General features: G+C 38.9%; 1 protein-coding gene across 1 annotated transcript in view; it reads left to right on the forward strand.

Annotated features, from left to right (window-relative positions):
- Positions 1-24,251, forward strand: part of DNAAF4 (dynein axonemal assembly factor 4) — a 59,097-nt gene that overhangs the window by 14,544 nt on the left and 20,302 nt on the right. Inside the window, exons 4-6 of the mRNA XM_089667890.1 lie at positions 3,324-3,531; positions 18,565-18,692; positions 21,424-21,533. Coding sequence (XP_089524016.1) covers positions 3,324-3,531; positions 18,565-18,692; positions 21,424-21,533 — 446 coding nt within the window. The remainder of the gene's footprint in view (positions 1-3,323; positions 3,532-18,564; positions 18,693-21,423; positions 21,534-24,251) is intronic.

The raw sequence follows: 24,251 nt of genomic DNA on the forward strand, positions 1-24,251 counted from the left end.
TTTTAAAGGCACAGTAACAGGTTTTTGAGAGCCAGAATTCTTGCTGTTTCTTAGGTGTTCAAATACTTCAGTTCAGCAGTGCAAGACAAATAAATTCTTTAAAAATTATACAATGTGATTTCCTGAATTTTCTTTTAACATTCTGTCTCTCATAGTGAGAATGCACCTACAATGTGAATTGCAGACCCCTCCATGATTTCTAAGTGGGAGAACTTGCAAAATCGCAGGGTGTTCAAATACTTCTGTTCCTCACTGTACATATAAATGTTACATCTAACTGCTCTAGGAAAAGCGTATTGGCCCACCGGATGTATACTGGTTCAATATAAAATATAGTTCATATGCCTTGAAGGGGTTACTATATCTTGCCACATTGTACAGATGTGCTTCTTCAGGAGCGGGGTGTTCAAAAAAAGTATGTAGGATGTTGATGGCCAGTGAAAGGCAATTTGAACCGAGCTTCCTAACTAAATGGGAACATGAATTGTACACGATGCTCAAAAAAGAGAATCCTGCTATTTGCTCATAAAGCCTTATTAGCAAACACTTACTAAGAAAATGGATATAAAATACTCACAAGGTGGTACAAAATGGCTCAAAGTGCCCAGTGCTAACCGCTTTCTGGTCTGAAGCCAAGCGCTTTATCAAAAATCTTACTAGATGGTCCCTGATGGCAGATTCACCACATATCTTTTACATGATATGCAAATATTTTACAAATGCTGTAAAAACTCACTTCTGAGACAGCTGAATGCAGCAAAAGTGTGCATAGTGGCTTTATGGAAAACCACTGACTCGCCCACCATAGAACACTGGGGCGCTAGGGTATTAGACATCCAACTTATGGAACAATTAACCGTATTTCTCAAAGACAAATCTGAAAAACATTTAAAAATCTAGATACCGAGGTAGTTATATACTGACTCCCTATAAGCTGCCTTGTCACTGCTTTTATCCTCTAATCAGATTATTTCCCTACCCCTCTGGTTTATGTTTTAGTATTATTTTGTAAAAAACAGACCACTACAGGGACGTGATGCAGCCACAATGAAAATTCTGTAAGCCTGTTTTGTTTGATGAATGTTTGATGACTTCTGTCAAACTGACTTGTTGGAAAACTTCTATTCGACCAGCGGCTGCAGCTAATGCGCTGTAGCTGTTGATCAGTGTATTCTGACAGCAGACAGTTCCAGCTGTCAGAATACAGTGTCTCAGCGGTGAGGATTCCTCTATTCCACCTTGATTGCACAGATGGAGGAATCCATCTGTGTCCAGCCCTAGACTGTACTTACAGATGGTGTTGGTAAACGGTGAGTGTCTTAAAGGAATTCTAACCACAAATTACACACACTGGAATTTTTGAATAAATAGGAAGTACAAAAAGTGGTTCACTGAGATGCCTCTTGTTGTGTTTTATGGCTATCAGCTGTTTCTAAATGCTTCTTTGGGGCACAGTGAGGAAGTGAGAGGAGCACTCCCCGACATGGATACATACAGAAATAAAATCTGACAGAGGTTTAACTCTTCTGCACTGCATCCAAAACTGGACTTTTTGGGAAACGTATATCAGAAATAAAACATGATCACAATAGCAGTAAACACCTGGCCGAACTGTAATAAACACCGGGCTGACCTGAAGCATAAAGTGTGAAAATCAACAAAAACAGTATTAAATGATTGTAAAACAAATGAGGATCCAGTGGGATTCATATTGAGCATATTGACTTATATTTTCTATGGGTCAGCTGTTAAGGTGAGCATGCATGCCTGAAGGTGGAGGAGCACGATAGGTTTGCACACCTGTTGAAGTCACTGGTGCATTACTTTAATGTTGGAAGAAAGAGACTGTTATATCACTTTTGGACTGCAATTTGCACTTTATTAAGTGTTCTCTATCATTCATCATTTCTCTGGTTTTGTATATATTCAGTAGAGCTGCTTGGCTCTTCTTCTCCTTCTCCCTCTACTTCTTTTCCCTCTTCTTCTTCTCCCTCTTCTTCTTCTCCCTCTTCTTCTTCCTTCTCCCTCTTCTTCTTCCTTCTCCCTCTTCTTCTTCTTCCTTCTCCTTCTTCTTCTTCTTCCTTCTCACTCTTCTTCTTCTCTCTCCCTCTTCTTCTTCTCTCTCCCTCTTCTTCTTCTCTCTCCCTCTTCTTCTTCTCTCTCCCTCTTCTTCTTCCTTCTCCCTCTTCTTCTTCCTTCTCCCTCTTCTTCTTCCTTCTCCCTCTTCTTCTTCCTTCTCCCTCTTCTTCTTCCTTCTCCCTCTTCCTTCTCCCTCTTCTTCTTCCTTCTCCTTTTTTTTTTTAATGCACTTTTTGTGAACATCTAGCTTAGTTGAACATTTACTTGACTCATCACATATTTATTCCACTGGGGGGCTGATTGCTCAGCTGGGCATTCATTTTACAATCATTTAATACTGTTTTTGTTGATTTTCACACTTTATGCTTCAGCTCAGCCAGGTATTTATTACAGCGCGGCCAGGTGTTTACTGCTATTGTGTTTACATTTTATTTGTGATATACGTTTCACATATTTTACTGTTTTTTTTAATGGTTTTTACACTTTATTCTTCAGCTCAGCTGGGTGTTTATTATATGTTGTCCAGGTGTTTATTGCTACTTGATTTTGGTTTATTTTTGATAGATGTTTTACATATCATTTGGATTTAGTGGCTCAGCCAGTTTTGTATTCACTATTGACTTTATTTCACAGATTTATTCTATTACACATGGGGTTTGATGCTCAGGAGGGTGTTTATGTATTATTAGTGTATTTTTTGGGTCACTAGAGGGCAGCGCAGCACTCTTCTTGGGGAGTTTTATTGATGTGGGAACACATTTAGGTGCTTGCAGCAGCTTATCATTTATTTGTGGTAGCGCATGAGTATCTTATCCTTATCTTTGGGTGACGTTACCCTTCATCCACATAAACAAAATGGGCCATAGTAAGCCTATAGGTGATGTCCCTGCTCCAAGCTTTACTAGTTGTCGAAAACTCTCTGCTCTCCCCTGCAGCTGACTGCAATTACATCAAACTTGTGTGGGTTTGTTGTGGGAACTGCATGAATTACTAACCTGTCTTGTTTTTTATCTGAAAGATTTCTCTTAGATCATGGTTAATTTTTACGAGTAATCAATAAAGCTGTATAATGTTTTAATAACTGTATTTTTTTTTTAATTTTTCCCTACAAATAAAGAAATTCATCTCCACCATATTCTGTTGATATGATTACATACTGATAGATTTGTATCGCATATATGGGGCGTCATATTCACATTGATATAAATAAAAACAAATGTTCAAATCATTTTATATTTTTTAAGATTGACGAAGAAGAAAGAAAACGAATAGAAACTATTAAAGAAGAAGAAAGGTGGAAAGCGAGTGAAGAGCTGGAAAGGTTTAAAGAACAAAGAACAGAAGAAGAGCAGAGGAAAATCCAGAAGGAGCAGCAGAGGAGAGAGGAAGAGAAGAGAAAAAATGCTATAAACAAATCCAAAAATGCTAATAATCAAAAACCCCATCTACAAGGTAAACTAGTTATTATTGGTGACTGTCACTTAAATAAAATAATGTGTTAAAGTGACAATGAACTATTTCTGTATTCTCCAACTATCATTCATAGACATCTCTACTTTAACCACTTGCCTATCGGGCACTTTTATCCCCTTCCTGCCCAGGCCAACTTTCAGCTTTCAGTGCTGTTGCACTTTGAATGACAATTACGCGGTCATGCAACACTACCCAAACAAAAGTTTTATCATTTTGTGAGACATACAGAGCTTTCTTTTGGTGGTATTTAATCACCACTGAGTTTTTCTTATTTTTTTGCTAAATAAACTAAAACATACTGAACATTTTGAAAAAAAAGTTTTTTTCTTAGTTTCTGTTATACAATTTTGTAAATAAGTAATTTTTCTTCTTCACTGATGTGCGCTAATGAGGTTGCAGTGATGGGCACTGATAGGCAGCACTGATGGGCATTGACAGGCAGCACTGATGGGCACTGAAGGGCAGTATTCATATATAGCACTGATAGGCGGCACTGACAGGTGACACTGATTGGAACTGATAGGTGGCACTGAAAGGCAGCTCTGATGGGCAGTGATATGTGACATTGATGAGCACTGGTATGTGGCATTGATGGGCACTAACAGGTGGCACTGATGGGGTTCCACTGATAATCGGGTAGATGTCCCCTCTGAGGAACGCCGCTTACCAGCTTTCCTCTCCTCACGTGCAGTCAGCGTGAGAAGAGGACTGCCGATAACTGGCATTTCTTTTTTACATGCGATCAGTTGTGATTGGACACAGTTGATCATATGATAGAGCCTGTGTCATCGGCTCTTTACTGCGATCGGTGATCTGCTTTGTCCCAGGGACACAGTGCACCACCAATCGTCGTGCTGCTCACCCCTGGGGGTGCACATGCACAGCTAGAGTGGAAGGACGTCCTTTGACGTCCTCCCAGAACAAGAGAGCCACTGCCTGTCCGTCATTTACTTATATGGTGGGTGGGAGGCGGTTAATGGCCCTATAATTTATTCTTTGTTAAATAATTTCTCACTGTGTTTTTCTGCGTCTTGGTAACGTCACTGTGAGGTCTCAAACTTCTCCTTCCCCCCCCTCACTTCTGTTTGTTTGGAACGAACAGTGCACTTTAGTTGTTGTGGTCATGTGTACTGTTCTATCCACACTACAAATACCATTTTCTAAGGTCCCCAGTCCTTCCCAGGAGTGAGCAAAAGCAGATGGCTACATTCCTACATACAATGGGATTAGGAAGAACAAGCGTAGCCACCCTCTAACAGGAAGTCAGGTCGCAGCAGCAAAAACAAAGGGGGGGGGGGGGTTTGGAGGAGACTTAGAGCAAGAGAGGATTCTTTTTAGTTAAGAATACATACCTGAATACATTTTTTTAAAACTAAAGTTAAGTGTTACTTTAAACCTAGTGCAGCAATACATGGCACCTATATCTGTATTGCAGTGATGAGTGTTATGGATGTATGCTTCTTTTCATCATCACCTTTTATTACATGATTGGGTGAAGTTGCCTAGAGAGATATCATGCTAACAGATTAGGAGCATGCTAAATAATAATTTTCCCAGTATGAACAGTCCTGACTGTCTTTGCAGGCACTTGCATGTTTGTGTAATAGGTCTTCTCATGGCATTGCATCAGAAGACTTTTTCCAAAGACTTTTCTTAGGAAGGTTTATGTGACTGTACATTATATTTAATTTTTTTTTCTCCACAGCTATTTACTGACTTATTCATAGCAACATTTACAAATCTAAATTATAAGGAAAAATGTATCTAAATATAGTTTAAACAATTATTCACAACTGATTCAGCATGGATGTCCATAATAAATATTAGTCTCTCATGTTTGTTGTGAATAGAGGTTTGTAATATCACCTAAAGTTTTAAGATTATGACATGGCAGTTTTATACACTGTACAGACAGGTTTGTTGTGGGTTTTGGATTTTGTTTGCCCTCTAGTGGTGAAATCAAGAAAATCTCAATGAAATTTTACATGACTATAGTAAAATCATTAAAGTGGTTTTAAACGAATAGAATACATTAAGGTAAAAAACCTTCTACATTTAAAACCACTCTAATGATTTTACTTGATTAATGATTATAATTACCTAAGGCCCATCTTGATCCAGCGATGTGCATGAGAGCCGTTGCTCTCCCGGTTCTCTCTCTCCTCATTAACTCACACAGCAGTGGGAGCCATTGGTGCTGTCAATCACAGCCAGTGAGCCAATGAGGAGAGAGCAAGGGTTGAGACCAAGACACGCTACGTGTTTGAATGGACAATGTCTATTCACAGGAGAATGGCTCAGGCGCTAGCCTGCTCTACTGCCCCCATACCAAAAGGCTTGCTATTGGGGGCACTCGGCAGGGGGGAGGAGACAGAACCACTAATGGAGGAACCAAAAAGAAGAGGATTGGGACTGCTCTATGCAAAACCATTGGACAAAGCAGGTAAGTATAATATGTTTTTTTTTTGTTTTTTTTTTTGTAATTACAACCTTCAGAATAACTTTAAACATTGAAGGGCTCATCCTCATAGAGGAAACCACACACAAGGAAACTACCATGGAGTTTATACCTGAAAAACAGAAGAATGCTGCAGCCCCAGTTGTGTTCATTTAGGAGATTGTGATGTTTCCTAATTAGCCTATACAGATGGTAACATACAAAGATGCTGCACACATTAAATGGAACACTCTATAATAAGACCTTAGCACTTTTTCAGTGGTTAACACTTTTTTTCTCTAAAGTAGTAAACCATCAGATCTTTTTCATCCTTTCATCTGGTTTGCTATTTTTTTTACAACTCTTAGTAATGTACAAACCCCAAAAAGTTGTGTAAAAATCTACACAAAAAAAGATATCAAATGTTTAAACTGAGAAAATGTACCATTTTAAGAAAAAAATAAGGTAATTTTGAAATTGATGGCTGCAACATGTCTTGAAACAAATTTGGAACAGGCCATGTTTACCATGGTGTAGCATCCCCTCTTCTTTTAACAAGACTCTGAAAACATCTTGGAACTGAAAAATTTGGGGAGAAGGAAGTTGTTAACCCTTTGATCACCCCACATGTTAACCCCTTCCTGCCCAGTGCCATTAGTACAGTGTCAGTGCTTTTTATTAGCACTGATCACTGTATTGGTGTCACTGGGGATGTCAGTGACACCAAGTCAGTTCACCCCAGTGTCAGAATGCCTGCCACAGTCCCGCTATAAGTCGCTGATCTCCTGCATTACTAGTAAAAAAAACTAAAAAATCTCAGTATATATACCGCCATTTGTAAACGCTATAACTTTCACATAAACCAATTAATTTACATGTATTGGGATTTTGTATTGGGAAATGTAGCAGAATACATTTTGGTCTAAATTTTATGACGAAATTTAATTCTTTTGATTTTTTTACTGGACATGTTTAATAGCAAAAAGTCAAAAATATTGTTTTTTTTTCTCCAAATTGTCAGTCTTTTTTTTTTTTTTTTCATAAATAACGTAAATAAATTAAAAATGCACAGGTGATCAATTACCACTGAAAGAAAGCTTAATTCATGGGAAAAAAGGATGTAAATTTCATTTGGGTGCCGCGTTGCATGACCACACGATTGTCAGTTAAAGTAACGCAGCACCGTAATGCAAAAAAATGGTCTGGTCAGAAACGGGGGTAAATCCTCTGGAGGGCAATTGGTTAAATATGCTTTGGCCCAGGGAAGACGGCGGTGGTTCTCGATCATGTTCTGATATGGCTTCTCCATTCCATGATGGAGCTTTAACTTGCCTTTTTTGATGGAACGGTGAGCTGTGTTCACAAACAGTGATTTTTCCTGAGGATTTCCTGAGCCTATGCAGTGATGTCCATCACAGAATCATGCCTGTTTTTAATGCAGTGCTGCCTGAGGACCCAAAAGTCAAAGGCATACAATATTATGGTTTGGCCTTGTCCTTTTGTGCACCGAAATTTCTCCAGATTCTCAGAATTTTTTATGTACTTTTAGATGATGATATTTTTAAAGTCACTGCCCTTTTACGTTGAACATTATTCTGAAATTGTTTAACACTTTTTAGATGCAGCTTTTCACAGATTGGTGAACCTCTGCTCATCTCTACTTCTGAGACATTCTGACTCTCTAAAATGCTCTATTTATACCCAGTCATATTACTGACCTGTTGCCAATTAACTTAATTAGTTGCAAAATCTTCCAGCTCTTCCTTGTTAGTACCATTTACTTTGCCAGCTTTTTCTGGCCCTGTCCCAATTTTTTTGAGACATGTTGCTGCCATCCATTTCAAAATTATCTTATTAAAATGGTCAATTTTCTCAGTTTAAACATTTAATGTTTTCTATGTTCTATTGTGAATAAAATATGGGTTTATGAAATTTGAAAATCATTGCATTCTGTTTTTATTTAGATTTTACACAGTGTCCCAACTTTTTTGAAATTGGGATTGTAAATTTTTTTACACGAGTACTGTAAACCTATTTCACATATTTTATCAAAAACACAACCAAAAAGGGGGCACTCTACAATTATAAACCTTATTAAAGGTACCACATACTAAACATCAGACAAGTGAAACTCCCTAACCATAAAAGGACTTTAAAGGTACGAGGTCACAAACTAATTATCTAAAGTACACAATTTTTATTCTTCCATTTAAAATTCCAAGATAAAAAGTATATTGCACGTTTGTTCATTATACATCCATATTACAAAATACAGTATTTCATCCCAAAAAATCAATATAAATTTACAAGTTATGTCTTAATACATATTTCCATAACAGGTGCATATCGAGATATTAGACTTCAATGCATTTCTCAGGTCAGCTCCCTCTTCTCCAGTAAAATATGGGAGAATAGTTGTCCCCAAAACAGCAATCAATCTATAAACACAGTAGTACAAAAGTTAAAGAACAGGGCAGTGTTCCCAGCAGTGGCTGCATCCATCTCTCAAGTATGTTAACCACGGTTGTGGATATCACATCACATATTCTACTTTTGGCAGCTTGATGCTTATGTTAGATTTGATGAGGTGGCATTCACATATGGGAGTGTCTGACAAAACCAGCCTTGGTCATTCCTGCCCCTTGATTGGCTAGAATATGGAGCCCCTCTCCCGTTTGTTAACATACCTGAGAGTTAGATGCATCCACTATTTGGATCATGAAAGGATGATTTTCTTTATCCCCTCAGAGACCCCCGGTCTGTGGAGAGATTCCTGGTTTATCAGCAGAATTCTGGGAACACCCCTTGAACACGGAAATAACGGCAGCTTATGTTCAGAGATGTTCAAAGTTTATTAGACATTACTAAGATTTTATAGAATACAGATAACATAAGGGAGGGGGGAGCGAGTTTCAAAACTGTAACTTGTAAATTTCCATCATGAGCTAACTACATGAAACATGACATATACATTTCTTGGTATAAATTGTTTTGGCTAGCTTTCTGATAAACAACCAGACAAAGACATTGTCAGGGTCATGTTAGCTTCTGTTGATACATCCTTGAACAACTACAACAGTTTCATTAAGCTTCTAATATATCTGCAAAAAGCTAACTTAATACTTAAAATGGAGGTTATTTAGATCCTTTCAATCCCCTCTGAGATCATGAACATGATCTCAATTCTTTACCTCATTCATCTTTTTGTACATAGCCAGATAACCTTCATTTGTATTTTGCGGCTTGGTAGCTCTAGCAATGCAATATAATGAGCATTTAAAATATAGATATAAAGATAAAACAAAAAACAATATCATGACTATGCTTACAGCGATACCTTTCATCCATGAAAAACGGAACCAAATCCTGATCCTAACCAATCAAAAGGACTCCATCCATCTTTCCCTCTAGCTCTAGCTTCTTCCATTAATCCATCTACCTGTTCCCTATGTTGCTTTATTATTTCATAATAATCTGGAACAGTCATTGTGGTATTATATATCCAAGTACAACATTCATAATCCTCTGTCATCTCACACAAACCTGTCAGAAAAGCACTCATGCTTTCAATAGCTAATTCTTGCATCTCCAGCTGTTTTCTAATAGCTCTGGTCTCGGTATTTAGCAACCCTATATCCTTAGAGTTCCTCTCCAGTATATCATCAATAATGTTTGTGTAATTATTTATTTTGTTCATGAGTGTTATTCCCCATCCTGTGTAGGTAAGGAACCATGACCAAACCTTATCACCTGTAGAGAAAAGATCTACCTTTTCTTGTTTGGTTTCCCTTCTCTGTCTCGGGGTTAGTTGGTGTTTTGGGTATGTACTGGCTTTTACCTGGTGTTCCTTTTGGTCTATAGCTGCCATGATTGGCACTAATTGGGCTACATAGCACCAGCCCTGGACATTACTCGGTATCCAAGGATAACAGATCTTACCACAACAGATATAGGTATTGTTTCCCAAAAAGATCGGCAATTTTTGTATTGCAGAATGAAATTCAGGGTTGACAAGTGTAAAATAAAAAAACATTTTCCAAACATAGTTTTCCCCACATTATCTTGTATCCCTTCTAAACTTTCATTCAGAGTTCTACCATTTACTTGCGAGAGTTTCACAGAAGAAGTTCCATCCCTCCTTCCAGGATCAGATTTGTTTAATATGGACTGAGAGCACATTCCCTTTCCCTTGTGGGAAGTATTCCCCAGTCTAAAACACCAATCGGGGAGTTGAGTGACTCCCAAAGTTGGAAAAGATATGGTGGCATTAGAAGTAATATTGGTCAAACCAATACTTACATTCCCAGTTATTAACAAAAATATTTTGACTGGAGCGGCCAGAAGAGGAATTTCATATGTGCTAGGATGTAACTTACTACATATCCAACATTTATCATAACCTGACTTTTGAGCATAAGCATATTTAAACTGCATCATCAACATTTTTCCTGAAAAAGGATTGTTCTCTTCAAAACTTCTCTTTGACTTTCTTTCACTTTTGGTTATCTGGGTCTCATTTAAAACTAGTCCTTGACCACAGATACCTTTTTATTAGGCCCAAGTCCTCAGGGTGATAAATACAGTTAGTTATGATCCATACTGGCAGGAAAAATAGCACAGTCAGTGTGCCCAATAGTACCCAGATCTTTAAAGCACCATGAGGGCAGTAAAAAATGTCATCTTCAGTGTCTTTTTCACTTACTTCACCCGCTCCTCGAGGATTTTCCTCTCATACTTCACCTCCTTTTTCCATCTCATGTTTCTCAGGTGTTTGGTTCACTTTCTTCACTCGACTAGCATGGATCCAGGACTGGGAATCTCCACCAGAACAGCCGTTCTGGTAACCGCTATCACCGTAGTAGGTGGTCCGAAGGGGTAGCCTTGCTTCTTGTCTTTAGCGAGTTGGCGGACCACTACGACATCTCCCACTTGGAAAGGGTGTGTTGGTTCCTGAAAAGATAAAGAAAAAAGGTGTGAGCAACATTTCTTTCAACCTTATCTAAAGTTTGAATCAATTTTCTCACATATTCTTGTTGTACCAGGTCAAGGTCCCCTCTTTCTAACATAAGTGGTTGTCTAGCCCAAGGAGTGGGGAACGGTCTTCCCATTAATATTTCAAAAGGAGATAACCCTGTAGTCTTATTAGGTGTCATTCTTACTTCTGCTAGAATTGCAGGTAACATCTTCCAGTGGGTATAGGTTCCTCCAGTGGCCTTCCTCAACTTATCCTTAATTGTCCTGTTCATCCTTTCTACTATACCCGAACTTTGAGGATGATAGGGAATATGAAATTTCCAATCTAAGTACTTTTACCAGGTCTTGGCATACCTTGGCCACAAAAGCTGGTCCGTTATCAGAATTTATCTGCAGTGGACATCCCCATCTGGGTATTCTCTCCTGTGTAAGAATTCTGACTACAGTCTGCTCGTCCTCTTTATTAGTGACAAATGCTTCCACCCATCTGCTAAACATATCCACCATTACCAACAAAAACTCTTGTCTCTGTCCTGTTTTTGGCATGTGGGTAAAATCTATTTTTAAATGGGTGAAAGGTGTAGTTGGGTACACTAGATGCTGGTGTTGTGATTTCTTTGGGTTCTGTGGATTGTTCCTTATACATGTAATGCACCTGGAAACATATTCTTTCACCAACCTAGATAAGCCTGTAATGTAAAAATCCTGCAATAATGTTTCACATGTCGTTTTCCAGCCACTATGTCCTAGACCGTGGTAGTGTGCAATGAACAGTGGGGCACTTGACATGGGAATGCATGGTTTCCCCTCTAAACACACTAGACCAGAAGCTGGATCTAGTTGTGTGTGCTCCAGAACCATTCCAGTCTGCTAGATCGATTTTTGTAGCAAATTTTTGTAAATCTGCATACATCTGGTCATGTGGGGTAGTTGTGACGCCTGAAGTGAGCATAGGCATCTGTTCACTGGCCACCTGTTGTAATGCAGCTTCCTTTGCTACCTTATCTGCTAATGCATTTCCTTTGGCAATATGATCTCTGCGATTTGTATGTGCCCTGCAATGAAGAATGGCTAATGTTTTTGGTAACTGTATGGCTTTGAGTAGATCAGATATCAAGGAAGAGTGAGATATGGTTTTGCCATCAGCAGCAATGAATCCTCTTCTCTCCCAAATGACCCCAAAATCGTGTACAGCACCATGGGCGTACTTGGAGTCTGTGTAAATGTTGACATCCTGTCCTGCAAATAATTGACATGCTCTTGTAAGGGCAATCAGTTAGGCTGCTTGGGCTGACTGATATGGGATTGGCTTTGCCTCGAGTATTTTGTCAGGAAGTTGCACAATGGCATCTCCTGCATGGTAAATGCTGAGGGGGTGGTAAGTATTATCATTTGGCCTAGAGCATGAGCCATCTACAAACACATCTGGGGCCCCATCAAGAGCCACAGCTGACATGTCGGACCTAGGGGAAGTGTCTTGCTGTATGTGGGTTATACAATTATGTTCTGGTGCAACTTCATCCTGTTCCCCCTTTAGCCCCAATAGGGCATTCAAAATTGGAGCAGGACCTGAATTTGCTGAAGAATATTTAATAATCAAGTTGGGATCAGATAGAAGAATCACTTCATATCCGCTCAACCTTTGTGCTGACATGTGTTGAGTGTGTATGTTTTTCAGTAGTAAAGACACTTGATGTGTGTTGTGTAGGGTAGTTTCATGTCCCAATGTGAAAGAAATAGCCATCTCCACCAGAATCGCGCAGGATGCAACAGCTCTCAGACAAGCAGGCATGGCCTGAACCTGAATTGGCACTACTTTGGAAAAAAAAGCTACAGGGCGGAGCTTGCCTCCATATTCCTGAGCCAGGACCCCCGCCATGGTTGTACAATTTTCCCTAGCATACAGATGAAACATTTTCTTATAGTCAGGTAGTCCAAGACCAGGGGCCGTTACCATAGCATTCTTCAGGTACACAAAGGCATCAACCATTTCATTTGACCATGTGAGAATGTCAGGTGATTCTGAAAGTGTGGCAGACCTCAGAGTGTGATCATAGAATGAACAATCAGGTATCCATTGGCGGCAGTAACCAATCATACCAAGAAAAGTTAGCATGTCCTTTTTTGTTTGTGGGCTGGGCAGACCCACGAGAGCCGCAGCTCTTTTGTGATTGACATTCCTCTCACCATGACTTAGGATAAAACCAAGGTACTCAACCTGTTTTTGGCACCATTGCAATTTCTTTTTAGATGCTTTGTGACCTTTCCCTAACAACCATTCTAACAGAGACCAACTATCCTCCTGACTGGCCGCCTGACTTGAACTACAAATCAATAGGGTCATCCACATATATAATGAGGACCGAACCATTGGGAGGGGTCCAGGACCTCAGTGTGGTCTGGAGGGCAAGTGAGTAGACTACAGGCGAATCTACAAAACCCTAGAGCATTCTACACCAGCTCATCTGGCGATTTTCAGAATATAAATACAAATAGCGCTCTCGTCTGGAACCGAAAAAAATGCATTTGTTAAATCAATCGCTGTAAAATATTCTGCATCGGACGGAATGGAGGTGAGGAGTGATGGCACACCAGGCACTATTGGGGCTATTGGAACCACCAAATTATTTATGGCCCTAAGATCTTGTACAAACCTGTAAGAGCCATCCGGCTTCTTAACAGGATCGATAGGTGTGTTGTAAGGAGAAACAGTTTCTTCTAAAATACCTGTTTCTAAAAATCTTTCCACTAGAGGAGCAATCCCTTCCTCCTTCTCTGGCGACAATTTGTATTGCCTCTGTTTGTAGGGCAATACCCCTTCCTTGAGTGTGACTGTGTATGGTGTACATGAAATGAATCCTACATCCATAGAATTTGTGGCCCAAACTGGATATGTATCAGGAGGGGGTGTAATGTGTGAGGGATGACTCTCATCATTGAAATAGGTGGGTATAATGGGTACTTTGGAGGATCTGGCAACAATACCTCCTTCTGATGTTACTCTCAGAGAAATCCCTAAAATTCCCATAAAATCTATCCCTCTCTCTGGAATGGGTCTGTACTTCCCATGGCTTCTGTCCAACCTGCCATACAATCCACCCAGGGATTTATTAAATAATAGTCCGTTCCACAAACTCTAGCAACATCATCCTTACAATTTTCTCCCTTTTCTGGGGGACTTGGTGGGTAACTACCTCCTTGACCCATATTTAGACAGTGGATAAGACAATTTTACCTTAAAATCTTATTTTGTTCCACACAACAAATTATCTTCTACTTCTACGCAACAGAAAGAAAAAGCAAAATACAGATAAACCAGAATCTGCTCCACAGACTTATTAACCTTTTGATAACTTCCCAAAAGTTATCTCTTCACTGTTTTACCAAAAAACAGTGTGTTCTACCAGAGAACAATCTGTGTTTACCAAAAACACTCCTTTTTTTTTTTTTTATAGTGCACTATTTTGTAACTCTACCAAAGAGTTAAGTCTGCTTACCAAAAGCAGCTACAGATTATCACGGGTCTATATAGACAATACAGAATGATTCAAGACCTTCCCTCAACACAGGGCAAGAAAGAGCTTTTAGTCATAAAAAGACAAAAGGTTTACTTACCAAGTGAGGTGGGTGGTCATCCCGGACGAGCCCCCAGCTGAAAGGATGATTTTCTTTATCCCCTCAGAGACCCCCGGTCTGTGGAGAGATTCCTGGTTTATCAGCAGAATTCTGGGAACACCCCTTGAACACGGAAATAACGGCAGCTTATGTTCAGAGATGTTCAAAGTTTATTAGACATTACTAAGATTTTATAGAATACAGATAACATAAGGGAGGGGGGAGCGAGTTTCAAAACTGTAACTTGTAAATTTCCATCATGAGCTAACTACATGAAACATGACATATACATTTCTTGGTATAAATTGTTTTGGCTAGCTTTCTGAGAAACAACCAGACAAAGACATTGTCAGGGTCATGTTGGCTTCTGTTGATACATCCTTGAACAACTACAACAGTTTTATTAAGCTTCTAATATATCTGCAAAAAGCTAACTTAATACTTAAAATGGTGTACATTAACAAAATGGAGGTTATCTAGATCCTTTCAGATCACTGCCCTGTTCTTATGATTGTCTACTACTGTGGTTATTGATTGATTGTAGAATCTCTATTTGTCACATGGGTCACGAAACAAAGTGTCCCCATTGGGAGATTTCTTCTCTGCTCCTGTTCTGGTGACATCTCATCATTTTGGTCCTTCTTTCACTTTGAGGGATAATGGCAAACAGGACAATACAAAAATTATGTGAAATGTGTTATACTTTACTGGCTAAATTGCATCTACTACCATTCTGCTGTCCAATGGGTTTAGCCTTAAGGGCCGCAGAGGCAGTCTTAGGGGACACTGGAATTTCAGTTGGCACAGAATTGTGAGCTCCACAAAAGTCAGTCCGTGAAACTAAATAAGAACAGGCAGCACAGTGGCTAAATGGTTAGCACTTCCGCCTGGCAGTACTAGGGTTGCTGGCTCAAATCCCAACCACGTCACCACCTGCCTGGAGTTTGCATGTTCTCCCTATGCCTGTGTTGGGTTTCCTCTGGGTACTCCAGTTTCCTCCCATACTCCAAACATATGCTGGTGGGTTAATTCACTCCTGTCTAAATTGTCCCTAGTATGTGTATGTATGAATGTGAGTTAGGGACCTTAGATTGTACACCCCTTGAGGGTTAGGGACTGATCTGAATGTTCAATATATATGTAAAGCCCTGTGTAAACTGACAGCACTATACATGTACCTGAAATAAATAATACAAATAAAATAAGAATGGAAGAGGAAACTGGCTAATATGTGGCATCTTGCAGTGATTGTTCTTAGGTCAAGCTTTAACATTGGAAAGTTCTAAAATGGTTCATGTTAAATCATAATTTTGATAGTTTCAGTTATAGGTGGAGTCTGCTTGACCGAGTCATCCTTTTTGGTTTCTTATATCTGTTGGATATTCTGATAACATGAATGTCCATATCAGTGGTTCTTCGCTCTGTTCTTGTCAACCTTGGTGTGCTGAGAACTTCCACCCAATTTGGCTTTTTTTCTGGCCTTTCTGTTGAAATCAGAAAAAAATACAAAATTGAATTAAAAATCCAATGGAAAAAATTGAATCCCTTTGTATTGGCTGTGGCTGATGTGTAGATGTGTAGTTTTGGGGAGCACAGAGATCTTATTACAAAAGTCTTGAACTTGAGTAAGCACTTAGTGGTCTAAATCTTCAGTGTACTCCAAAAACTGAAACATTGGTTGAAGGTCAACTAAACCTTCAAAAGTATGTGCTTTTGATTCTCCCTGCGTGGAAACAATGTTCTTTATATACTGATTGCATAATACAGCAAGGAATATGCAATCTCCTTAATAGAGAAATTCAACAAGAAAAAGGTGTATGCACTTTCCTCATTCCGTTGGACGTTCGCATAGTATTGGTGGATGTAATACATGACACAGAGTAATTGTCACTGATTGTTTGTATTGATCCTCAGTTAGCTTGGTTATCTGTTTAAAGTGCTAAGATTTTCTCTCTCCTCAAACTGATCAGAAATATGAATGATGTTATTAAATCTGTCAAATTATTGATTATATCAAGATTAAAATAAGGCAGTTTTTACCCCTCCCCCATATACAGTCAGGTCCATAAATATTGGGACATCGACACAATTCTAACATTTTTGGCTCTATACACCAACACAATGGATTTGAAATGAAACAAACAAAATGTGCTTTAACTGCAGACTGTCAGCTTTAATTTGAGGGTCTTTACATCCAACTCAGGTGAACAGTGTATGAATTACAACAGTTTGCATATGTGCCTCCCACTTGTTAAGGGACCAAAAGTAATGGGACAGAATAATAATCATAAATTAAACTTTCCCTTTTTAATACTTGGTTGTAAATCCTTTGCAGTCAATTACAGCCTGAAGTCTGGAACGCATAGACATCACCAGACGCTGGGTTTCATCCCTGGTGATGCTCTGCCAGGCCTCTACTGCAACTGTCTTCAGTTCCTGATTGTTCTTGGGGCATTTTCCCTTCAGCTTTGTCTTCAGCAAGTAAAATGCATGCTCAATCGGATTCAGGTCAGGTGATTAACTTGGCCATTGCATAACATTCCACTTCTTTCCCTTAAACTCTTTTGTTGCTTTTGCAGTATGCTTTGGGTCATTGTCCATCTGCACTGTGAAGCGGCGTCCAATGAGTTCTGAAGCATTTGGCTGAATATGAGCAGATAATATTGCCCGAAACACTTCAGAATTCATCCTGCTGCTTTTGTCAGCAGTCACATCATCAATAAATACAAGAGAACCAGTTCCATTGGCAGCCATACATGCCCACGCCATGACACTACCACCACCATGCTTCACTGATGAGGTGGTATGCTTAGGATCATGAGCAGTTCCTTTCCTTCTCCATACTCTTCTCTTCCCATCACTCTGGTACAAGTTGATCTTGGTCTCATCTGTCCATAGGATGTTGTTCCAGAACTGTGAAGGCTTTTTTAGATGTCGTTTGGCAAACTCTAATCTGGACTTCCTGTTTTTGAGGCTCACCAATGGTTTACATCTTGTGGTGAACCCTCTGTATTCACTCTGGTGAAGTCTTCTCTTGATTGCTGACTTTGACACACATACACCTACCTCCTGGAGAGTGTTCTTGATCTGGCCAACTGTTGTGAAGGGTGTTTTCTTCACCAGGGAAAGAATTCTTCGGTCATCCACCACAGTTGTTTTCTGTGGTCTTCCGGGTCTTTTGGTGTTGCTGAGCTCACCGATGCGTTCCTTCTTTTTAAGAATGTTCCAAACAATTGTTTTGGCCACGCCTAATGTTTTTGCTATCTCTCTGATGAGTTTGATTTGTTTTTTCAGCCTAATGATGGCTTGCTTCACTGATAGTGACAGCTCTTTGGATCTCATCTTAAGAGTTGACAGCAACAGATTCCAAATGCAAATAGCACACTTGAAATTAACTCTGGACCTTTTATCTGCTCATTGTAATTGGGATAATGAGGGAATAATACTCACCTGGCCATGGAACAGCTGAGAAGCCAACTGTCCCATTACTTTTGGTCTCTTAACAAGTGGGAGGCACATATGCAAACTGTTGTAATTCCTACACCGTTCACCTGATTTGGATGTAAATGCCCTCAAATTAAAGCTGACAGTCTGCAGTTAAAGCACATCTTGTTTGTTTCATTTCAAATCCATTGTGGTGGTGTATAGAGCCAAAAATGTTAGAATTGTGTCAATGTCCCAATATTTATGGACCTGACTGTAAATGCAGCTGATAATAAGCTAACAAGCCACATATGCCAATATGCTATGCAAAAGAACCGTTTGAACCCCTCCAACTGCTAAAATGGTTGCGTTTGAATTAGTGAGAACATTGTCACAAATTTGGTAATTTCATATCACTTAACACAATGATTTAATCACAGAAGAGGCCAGAATGAATTGCATTTTCATTTTACATTATCTTGCAATTATGGCCATCGTGCTAACAATTGCTTTTAGGATAAAAATGTAAGCAAAAAAGTAAACAATTTTGTCTTATTTTTCAGCATCTGAAAAACCTGCCAGTGAAAAGATTTTGCCTCCCACCAGGAAATGCTGCAGTATACAAATTCAGTTTACCCCCCGTGTTTTCCCTACAGCTGTCAGGGAATCTCGTCTGGCAGAAGAGGAAGAGGTAAGAAGCTAGACTGCCAGAAGGATGCCATTGCACAAAATAGTAATTAAAGGATGTCTAAATCCAAGAACAACATTGTAATAATTGACAGATTTTCAGTTCTTAGATGTGTTCGCTACATTGGTTCCTTCTCTTAGGCTAAAAACACTTTCTACAAGCAGAGAAAAATACCTGTAAATCCTGCTAGAGATCCAGTGTCACTGCAGCTTCCTTTGCACCGTACTGATATTTTAAACAGCGATATCGACTTTTTTTTTTAGCTATCTTCTGTGAGCTACAAAACTATAAACACTCGAAATACAGAGTAGGGGAGGTGTTTGCAGTCCAAATCAAAAGCGCTGCCTAGGGTGACAACACTGCTCCTAACAGATGTAGTACAGTAAGTGAGTTCTGTCACCCTAGAACAGGAAGTATGCTACTGACTGGTTCACCAGGTAAAAAAAAATGGTAAAAGCCAAGAAAAAGAAAATTAATTTAGGTGCTACCTCTAAGGAATGGTAAGCTGCAGTGTAATAGATTTTGGGTTTTATACACTTTAAGTCATAGAATGCCAAGTCTTTTGCTAGCCATTAAATCTTTTGGGAAACATGGCTTCATCTTTATCCTAAGCATCTTCTTTATCCTGCTTGGGATGTAGGGGAAATAGACTGAGCAGCCAAGCCATTCCCTTTACTCCATCATGGACTCAAAGTGCCACTGGAGGATTCCAAGGCTAGCTGGGAGATACAGCCTTGGTCTGCCTAGGGTCCCTGCCAGTTGGGTGTATCATGAACATGACCCACATTGACTGGCTCTTGAGATGCAAGAGAACTGGTTTACCATGTGGCACTCCCAGATCACAGACCCACAATTCAAAACGGAGAGTAACAATCTTGTAAAGATGCCTCTTTTTTAGGATCATTTCACGCTGGGATCGATTCCTTCACATTCCCGTGCAGTGTGATTTTTGCAGCCCCTTCAACTGAGTGAAAAAAACATTCCGCACCAAATCACATGGTACTGCGATTTACCCTAACCCCCAAACAACAACTAACTACATTAATAATAAATAAATACATAACAAATAAAAAATCAATAAATTAATCTCTAACCCTAAAATAAATACATTTACCTTTTAAGGAGTACCCATCTGCAGACGAGCGGCCGCTGTTGGCAAAGCGACATACCCAAACTTTTAGGCGCCCGGATGCGCCACCCCCGGCTGGCACACTCTGTACACAGCAGGTGCCTGTCAGCAAGTCCCGCCAATGAATAAAAGCTGGGACCTGCTAAACGGCTGCAAAGCAGGGATGAGAAACTTAGAGATCTATTAGTAAATGCAGCACACTTTACAAACCAACATAGTTAGGCACAGATTTAACCCCTCGTTTACCCTAAATATTTACCCCTTCCTAGCCAATGTCATTAATGCAGTGATAGTTTATACTGTTATCACTGTATTAATGTCACTGGTGATGTCAGTTCCCCCCAACATTTAGTTAGTGTCAGATTGTCCACCGCACCATCGCAGTCCCATTATAAGTCGCTGATCACCGCCATTAGTAGTATAAAAAAAAATATTCCAGTATATATACCATAGTTTGTAGGTCCTATAACTTTCACGCAAACCAATCAATACACACTTATTGAGATTTTCTTTTTATCAAAGACCTGTAGCAGAATAGATTTTGGACAAAATTTATGAAAAAGTTAGATTTGGTTTTTTACATTTTTTTTGGAGATATATTTATAGCAGAAAGTAAAAAAATATTGTTTTTTTTTTCTGAATTTTCAGTCTTTTTTCATTCATCGCAAAAAATAAAAAACCCAGTGGTGATCAAATACCACCAAAAGAAAGCTCTATTTGTGTAAAAATAACTATATAAATTTTGTTTGGGTACAGCATTGCATGAACGCACCAATACCAGTTAAAGCAGCGCAGTACTAAGCAGCATAAAGTGGCCTGGTCATGAAGGGGGTAAAATCTTCCGGAGTGGTTAATAACAATAAATAATACAATTAATTAACCCCAAAACCCTAACAAAACCCTAACAAAAATAAATAATTAAAAATCCTAAATAAATAATCAGTAAAAGCAGATGAAAAGCTGAAAAACGTGGTAAGAAATAATGAAACATATGATTTTTTTCTTTACTGGCTAATTAAAAAAACACCAACGCTCAAAAATGCTGTAAAGACGTGGTACAAAAACGCTTAAATAACATGCATAAAAATGTGCAATAAAAAGCTTGAAAAATTGTACAAAAACTCCGTATTCAAGTGTGAATGCAGCCTTATTGCTCATACCTGAAACTGTTTAAATAGTTTTGACTCAATAAAAGACAGTGAAGTATTTCTGTAACATCTCTGATTTGTTTGACGCCTTCCTAATCAACACATGAGCTACTGTCTGTCTAGAATGCCATCCTTTATGTGCAAGTTCAAGGCTTCTTGCATAACTTCTATTGCAGCAAATGTAAGTATGGGATTGTTGGCAGCATAAAACAGGCTGGTAGTTAAGGAACATTTTTTTCTGCAGACACATTTGGCCTTTGTTGCTCACGCAGCACCTTCATAGAATGTTGCCAGACATAATACAATAAGTCTTGAATCTCTGATTTTTTTTTTTTTTTTTCTGAGTTCATTTCTATTAAAAGTTGTTCTTTTGCAGAGGAGAACTTTTAATATAAAAAGAAAGAGAATGTTGTCTGTGAGGGTTCACGCCATGGTTATTTTTTGATTTATATTATAGTGGTTGCAGAAGCAGGCAGCAGCGCGCAGAGCTATTATCACTGAGAGCCTTGAGATTCAAGACTTAAAGGAAGAAGAAAAAAACCCTGAATGGTTGAAGGATAAAGCCAAGTAAGTTTATTATACAGCTTTCTATAGAATTAATAAGAGCTGCTATTCCTGAAAAGTGACATATAGAAAGTTGGAGAGTAAGTAATTCCTCACTTTGAGAAATATTTGGTAAAAGAAAAAAAGGTAGATAGCATTATAATTCTTATAGCAACCTGTCGGCTATTGACTTTAAGAAGTCTAGTGTCACTAGATGAGCAATTTTTACTAAGGGCTTACACACAAGTTTACCTATGCCTTTTGAATGCAGCCCAGCTTGGCTCTTGTATAAAGATTGATCAACAGTAACAACTAACCACGTAATTTCATCTATTTTTCATACTGCGCTAGAATTCAAGATTCTTATTGGTTGTGGCAAACAGCAAATGTTTTCACTTTTGTAGGACAGTAAATGGCTTGCGTACAATATAAAGCATTTTTTTAAACTTTTGGATTGGGTGGGGCATGGTTATAACCCCTATTGCGTTTTTTTTTTTTTGTCATCTCTCTTTCCTTAGGGAGATTACCATTCATTTTACATAGTTACATAGTTAGTCTGGCTGAAAAAAGAAAAAAGACCATCTAGTTTAACTATATAAAAAAAAAGTTATAATTCTATACCCACAGTTGTAACATTTGACAAAACAGGAGGTGAGAGGAAAGCAAAATTTAGACAGTTGTCCATTAAAAGGCTTCCCCTCTATTTCTGTTTTGCTGACAAAACAAAGCTCTAGATTTTCCTTCACTTTCAGTCCTGGTTGCAATGGTCCGTTCTCACCTAAGCGAGCACTATGAAAGTTTCACCTGCCCCCCTCCCTGCATGCAACCTCTTGGGACACATCACATGTCCCAAAAGGCTGCAAGACAAAGCGCAACTCATCTCATGCACACGTAGTGTCAAGCGAGCTGTGAAACAGTAGCAAGCTACAGACCGCTTCCCATAGTCAAGATGGCAGTGCCAGGGACCTGAGGAACTGGCTCTGGTGAGGACAGCGCTGGACTCCTGGCCTTGTAAGTGGTTTATTTTTTTTGAGAAATAAACATAATTTCTCTTTAAGGATTACTTATCTAATCTGTGGCTTGTAATGTTATTCTTTCTGTCTTAGTAGCGTTGGTGAAATAATATTATTGCACTGTAACTTTAAAGAAAATAAAAAATTAGAATGAATCAGTGAATTTGTGTCAACACCACTGGTGAAACTTAAAAAGAATCAAAATATTGAGCTTCCCAGTGAGTTCCGCCACTGTTGCCACAAACAGCATCTTACCAATCCAAAAGATCCCAAGTTATTGGTGGTCTTAATGTGCTCATGGATGCCTAGGATCTGCTGCAGCAAAGCTATCACGGGATATGTCCAACAGGGACTGCGTTAAATCGCCTCTTCCGCTCAGCACATATAAAGAAAACAGATGTCGAAAAGCGTGAGGACATCCCTCCGAACCGTTGCATCAGGTGCGTGGGCAATGACAACTCATCACCCATGGAAGCAAGTACAGTGGTAGGGACCGGGGAAGGGGGTGGAATAGGGGGTTGTGGGGAGGCCACCTTTTCTCTCCCTTTTTCTGTAAAGGTGAACTATCACTTTAAGCCTTAAATCTAATAGCATGGAGTCTCTTTATGATATGGTATTGTGCTATTGTGTTGTACAGGGATTCCACTTTGATTTCTGCTCTGTAACCCAATGCTTCTAAAACTCACTCTTCAGTACATGTAATGTTTCCTCTATCAACCTGTCATTATTTTCTTGGATGGCACCTGCGGTCTGCTGATTGCAGGTGTGATGCTTTCTAAGCTCCTAGTAGAAAAAAAAAGAAATGCACAGTATTTTAACTGCAAAAAGATGTGCATTATCCTTTAATTGAAAGGTTTGTCCTGTGCCCTATAATATAGTCTGCGAAGCAATACTTGTCTTCAGACTGGAAAAATAATTTACATAGGGTTGTAGATTCTCCTTCTAGAGACTATGGCTGGCCATACATTATACAATTTTCTTGAGATTTTTGCTTTAGATTTACCAAAACCATATAATATGAGGTCAAACCTAATCAACACTTTCAATTGTATCCAATTAGGCAGGCCCTTGCACTACATGGTTGAAGGTAAATCTAAAGGAAATTGGGCAGAAATTGGACAGAAAATTGTATAGTGTATGGCCAGCCTATCTCTGTGTCAGAGACTGTACTCAGCATCCCGGTCTGACAGTACTGGAGAGATAATGAATTTGCAGCAAAGTCCTTGTTTATCACTGAGAGAAGAAAGGGCAAGAATAACACACAGTGTGCAACCTGATAAATATCCTACTAATAGATCTTTATATCATTATTCCTTCATAAATCTATATAAAAGACTACTTTAAAAAGACTGACTTTGTTTAATAAGTCATTCACACTTCTCATTGTGAACTTGTTGTAGTCCCCCCCCAAAAAAAATTAATTGCTTTTGTGACTTCAAAGGAAATGTAGTATTTTATACATATTTCTTTCTTTCTTGGTAAAGATTATTTTTTCTTTTATTGTTTAAATATGCTTGTCGGATAAATATGAAACATTGTATATAAGTATAAAGTATTCTTATATCCAGCCTAAAAGTGTGGTTACAATATATTTGTTTACATGTTTTCTTCTGCCTCCTTGGCTCCTTCTTGTTTGAAAAAAAAAAAATGTTGCTTACAGAGTTTAATAGCTCAAGCAGACCCTTCCCCCTTCCTCCCTACATTTTCAGTGGAAGTGGAGTATATATAT

The sequence above is a fragment of the Staurois parvus genome, unplaced genomic scaffold, assembly GCF_062004578.1.
Source record: "Staurois parvus isolate SC_StPar_1 unplaced genomic scaffold, SC_StPar_1.0 ptg000054l, whole genome shotgun sequence".
Classification (NCBI taxonomy): domain Eukaryota; kingdom Metazoa; phylum Chordata; class Amphibia; order Anura; family Ranidae; genus Staurois; species Staurois parvus.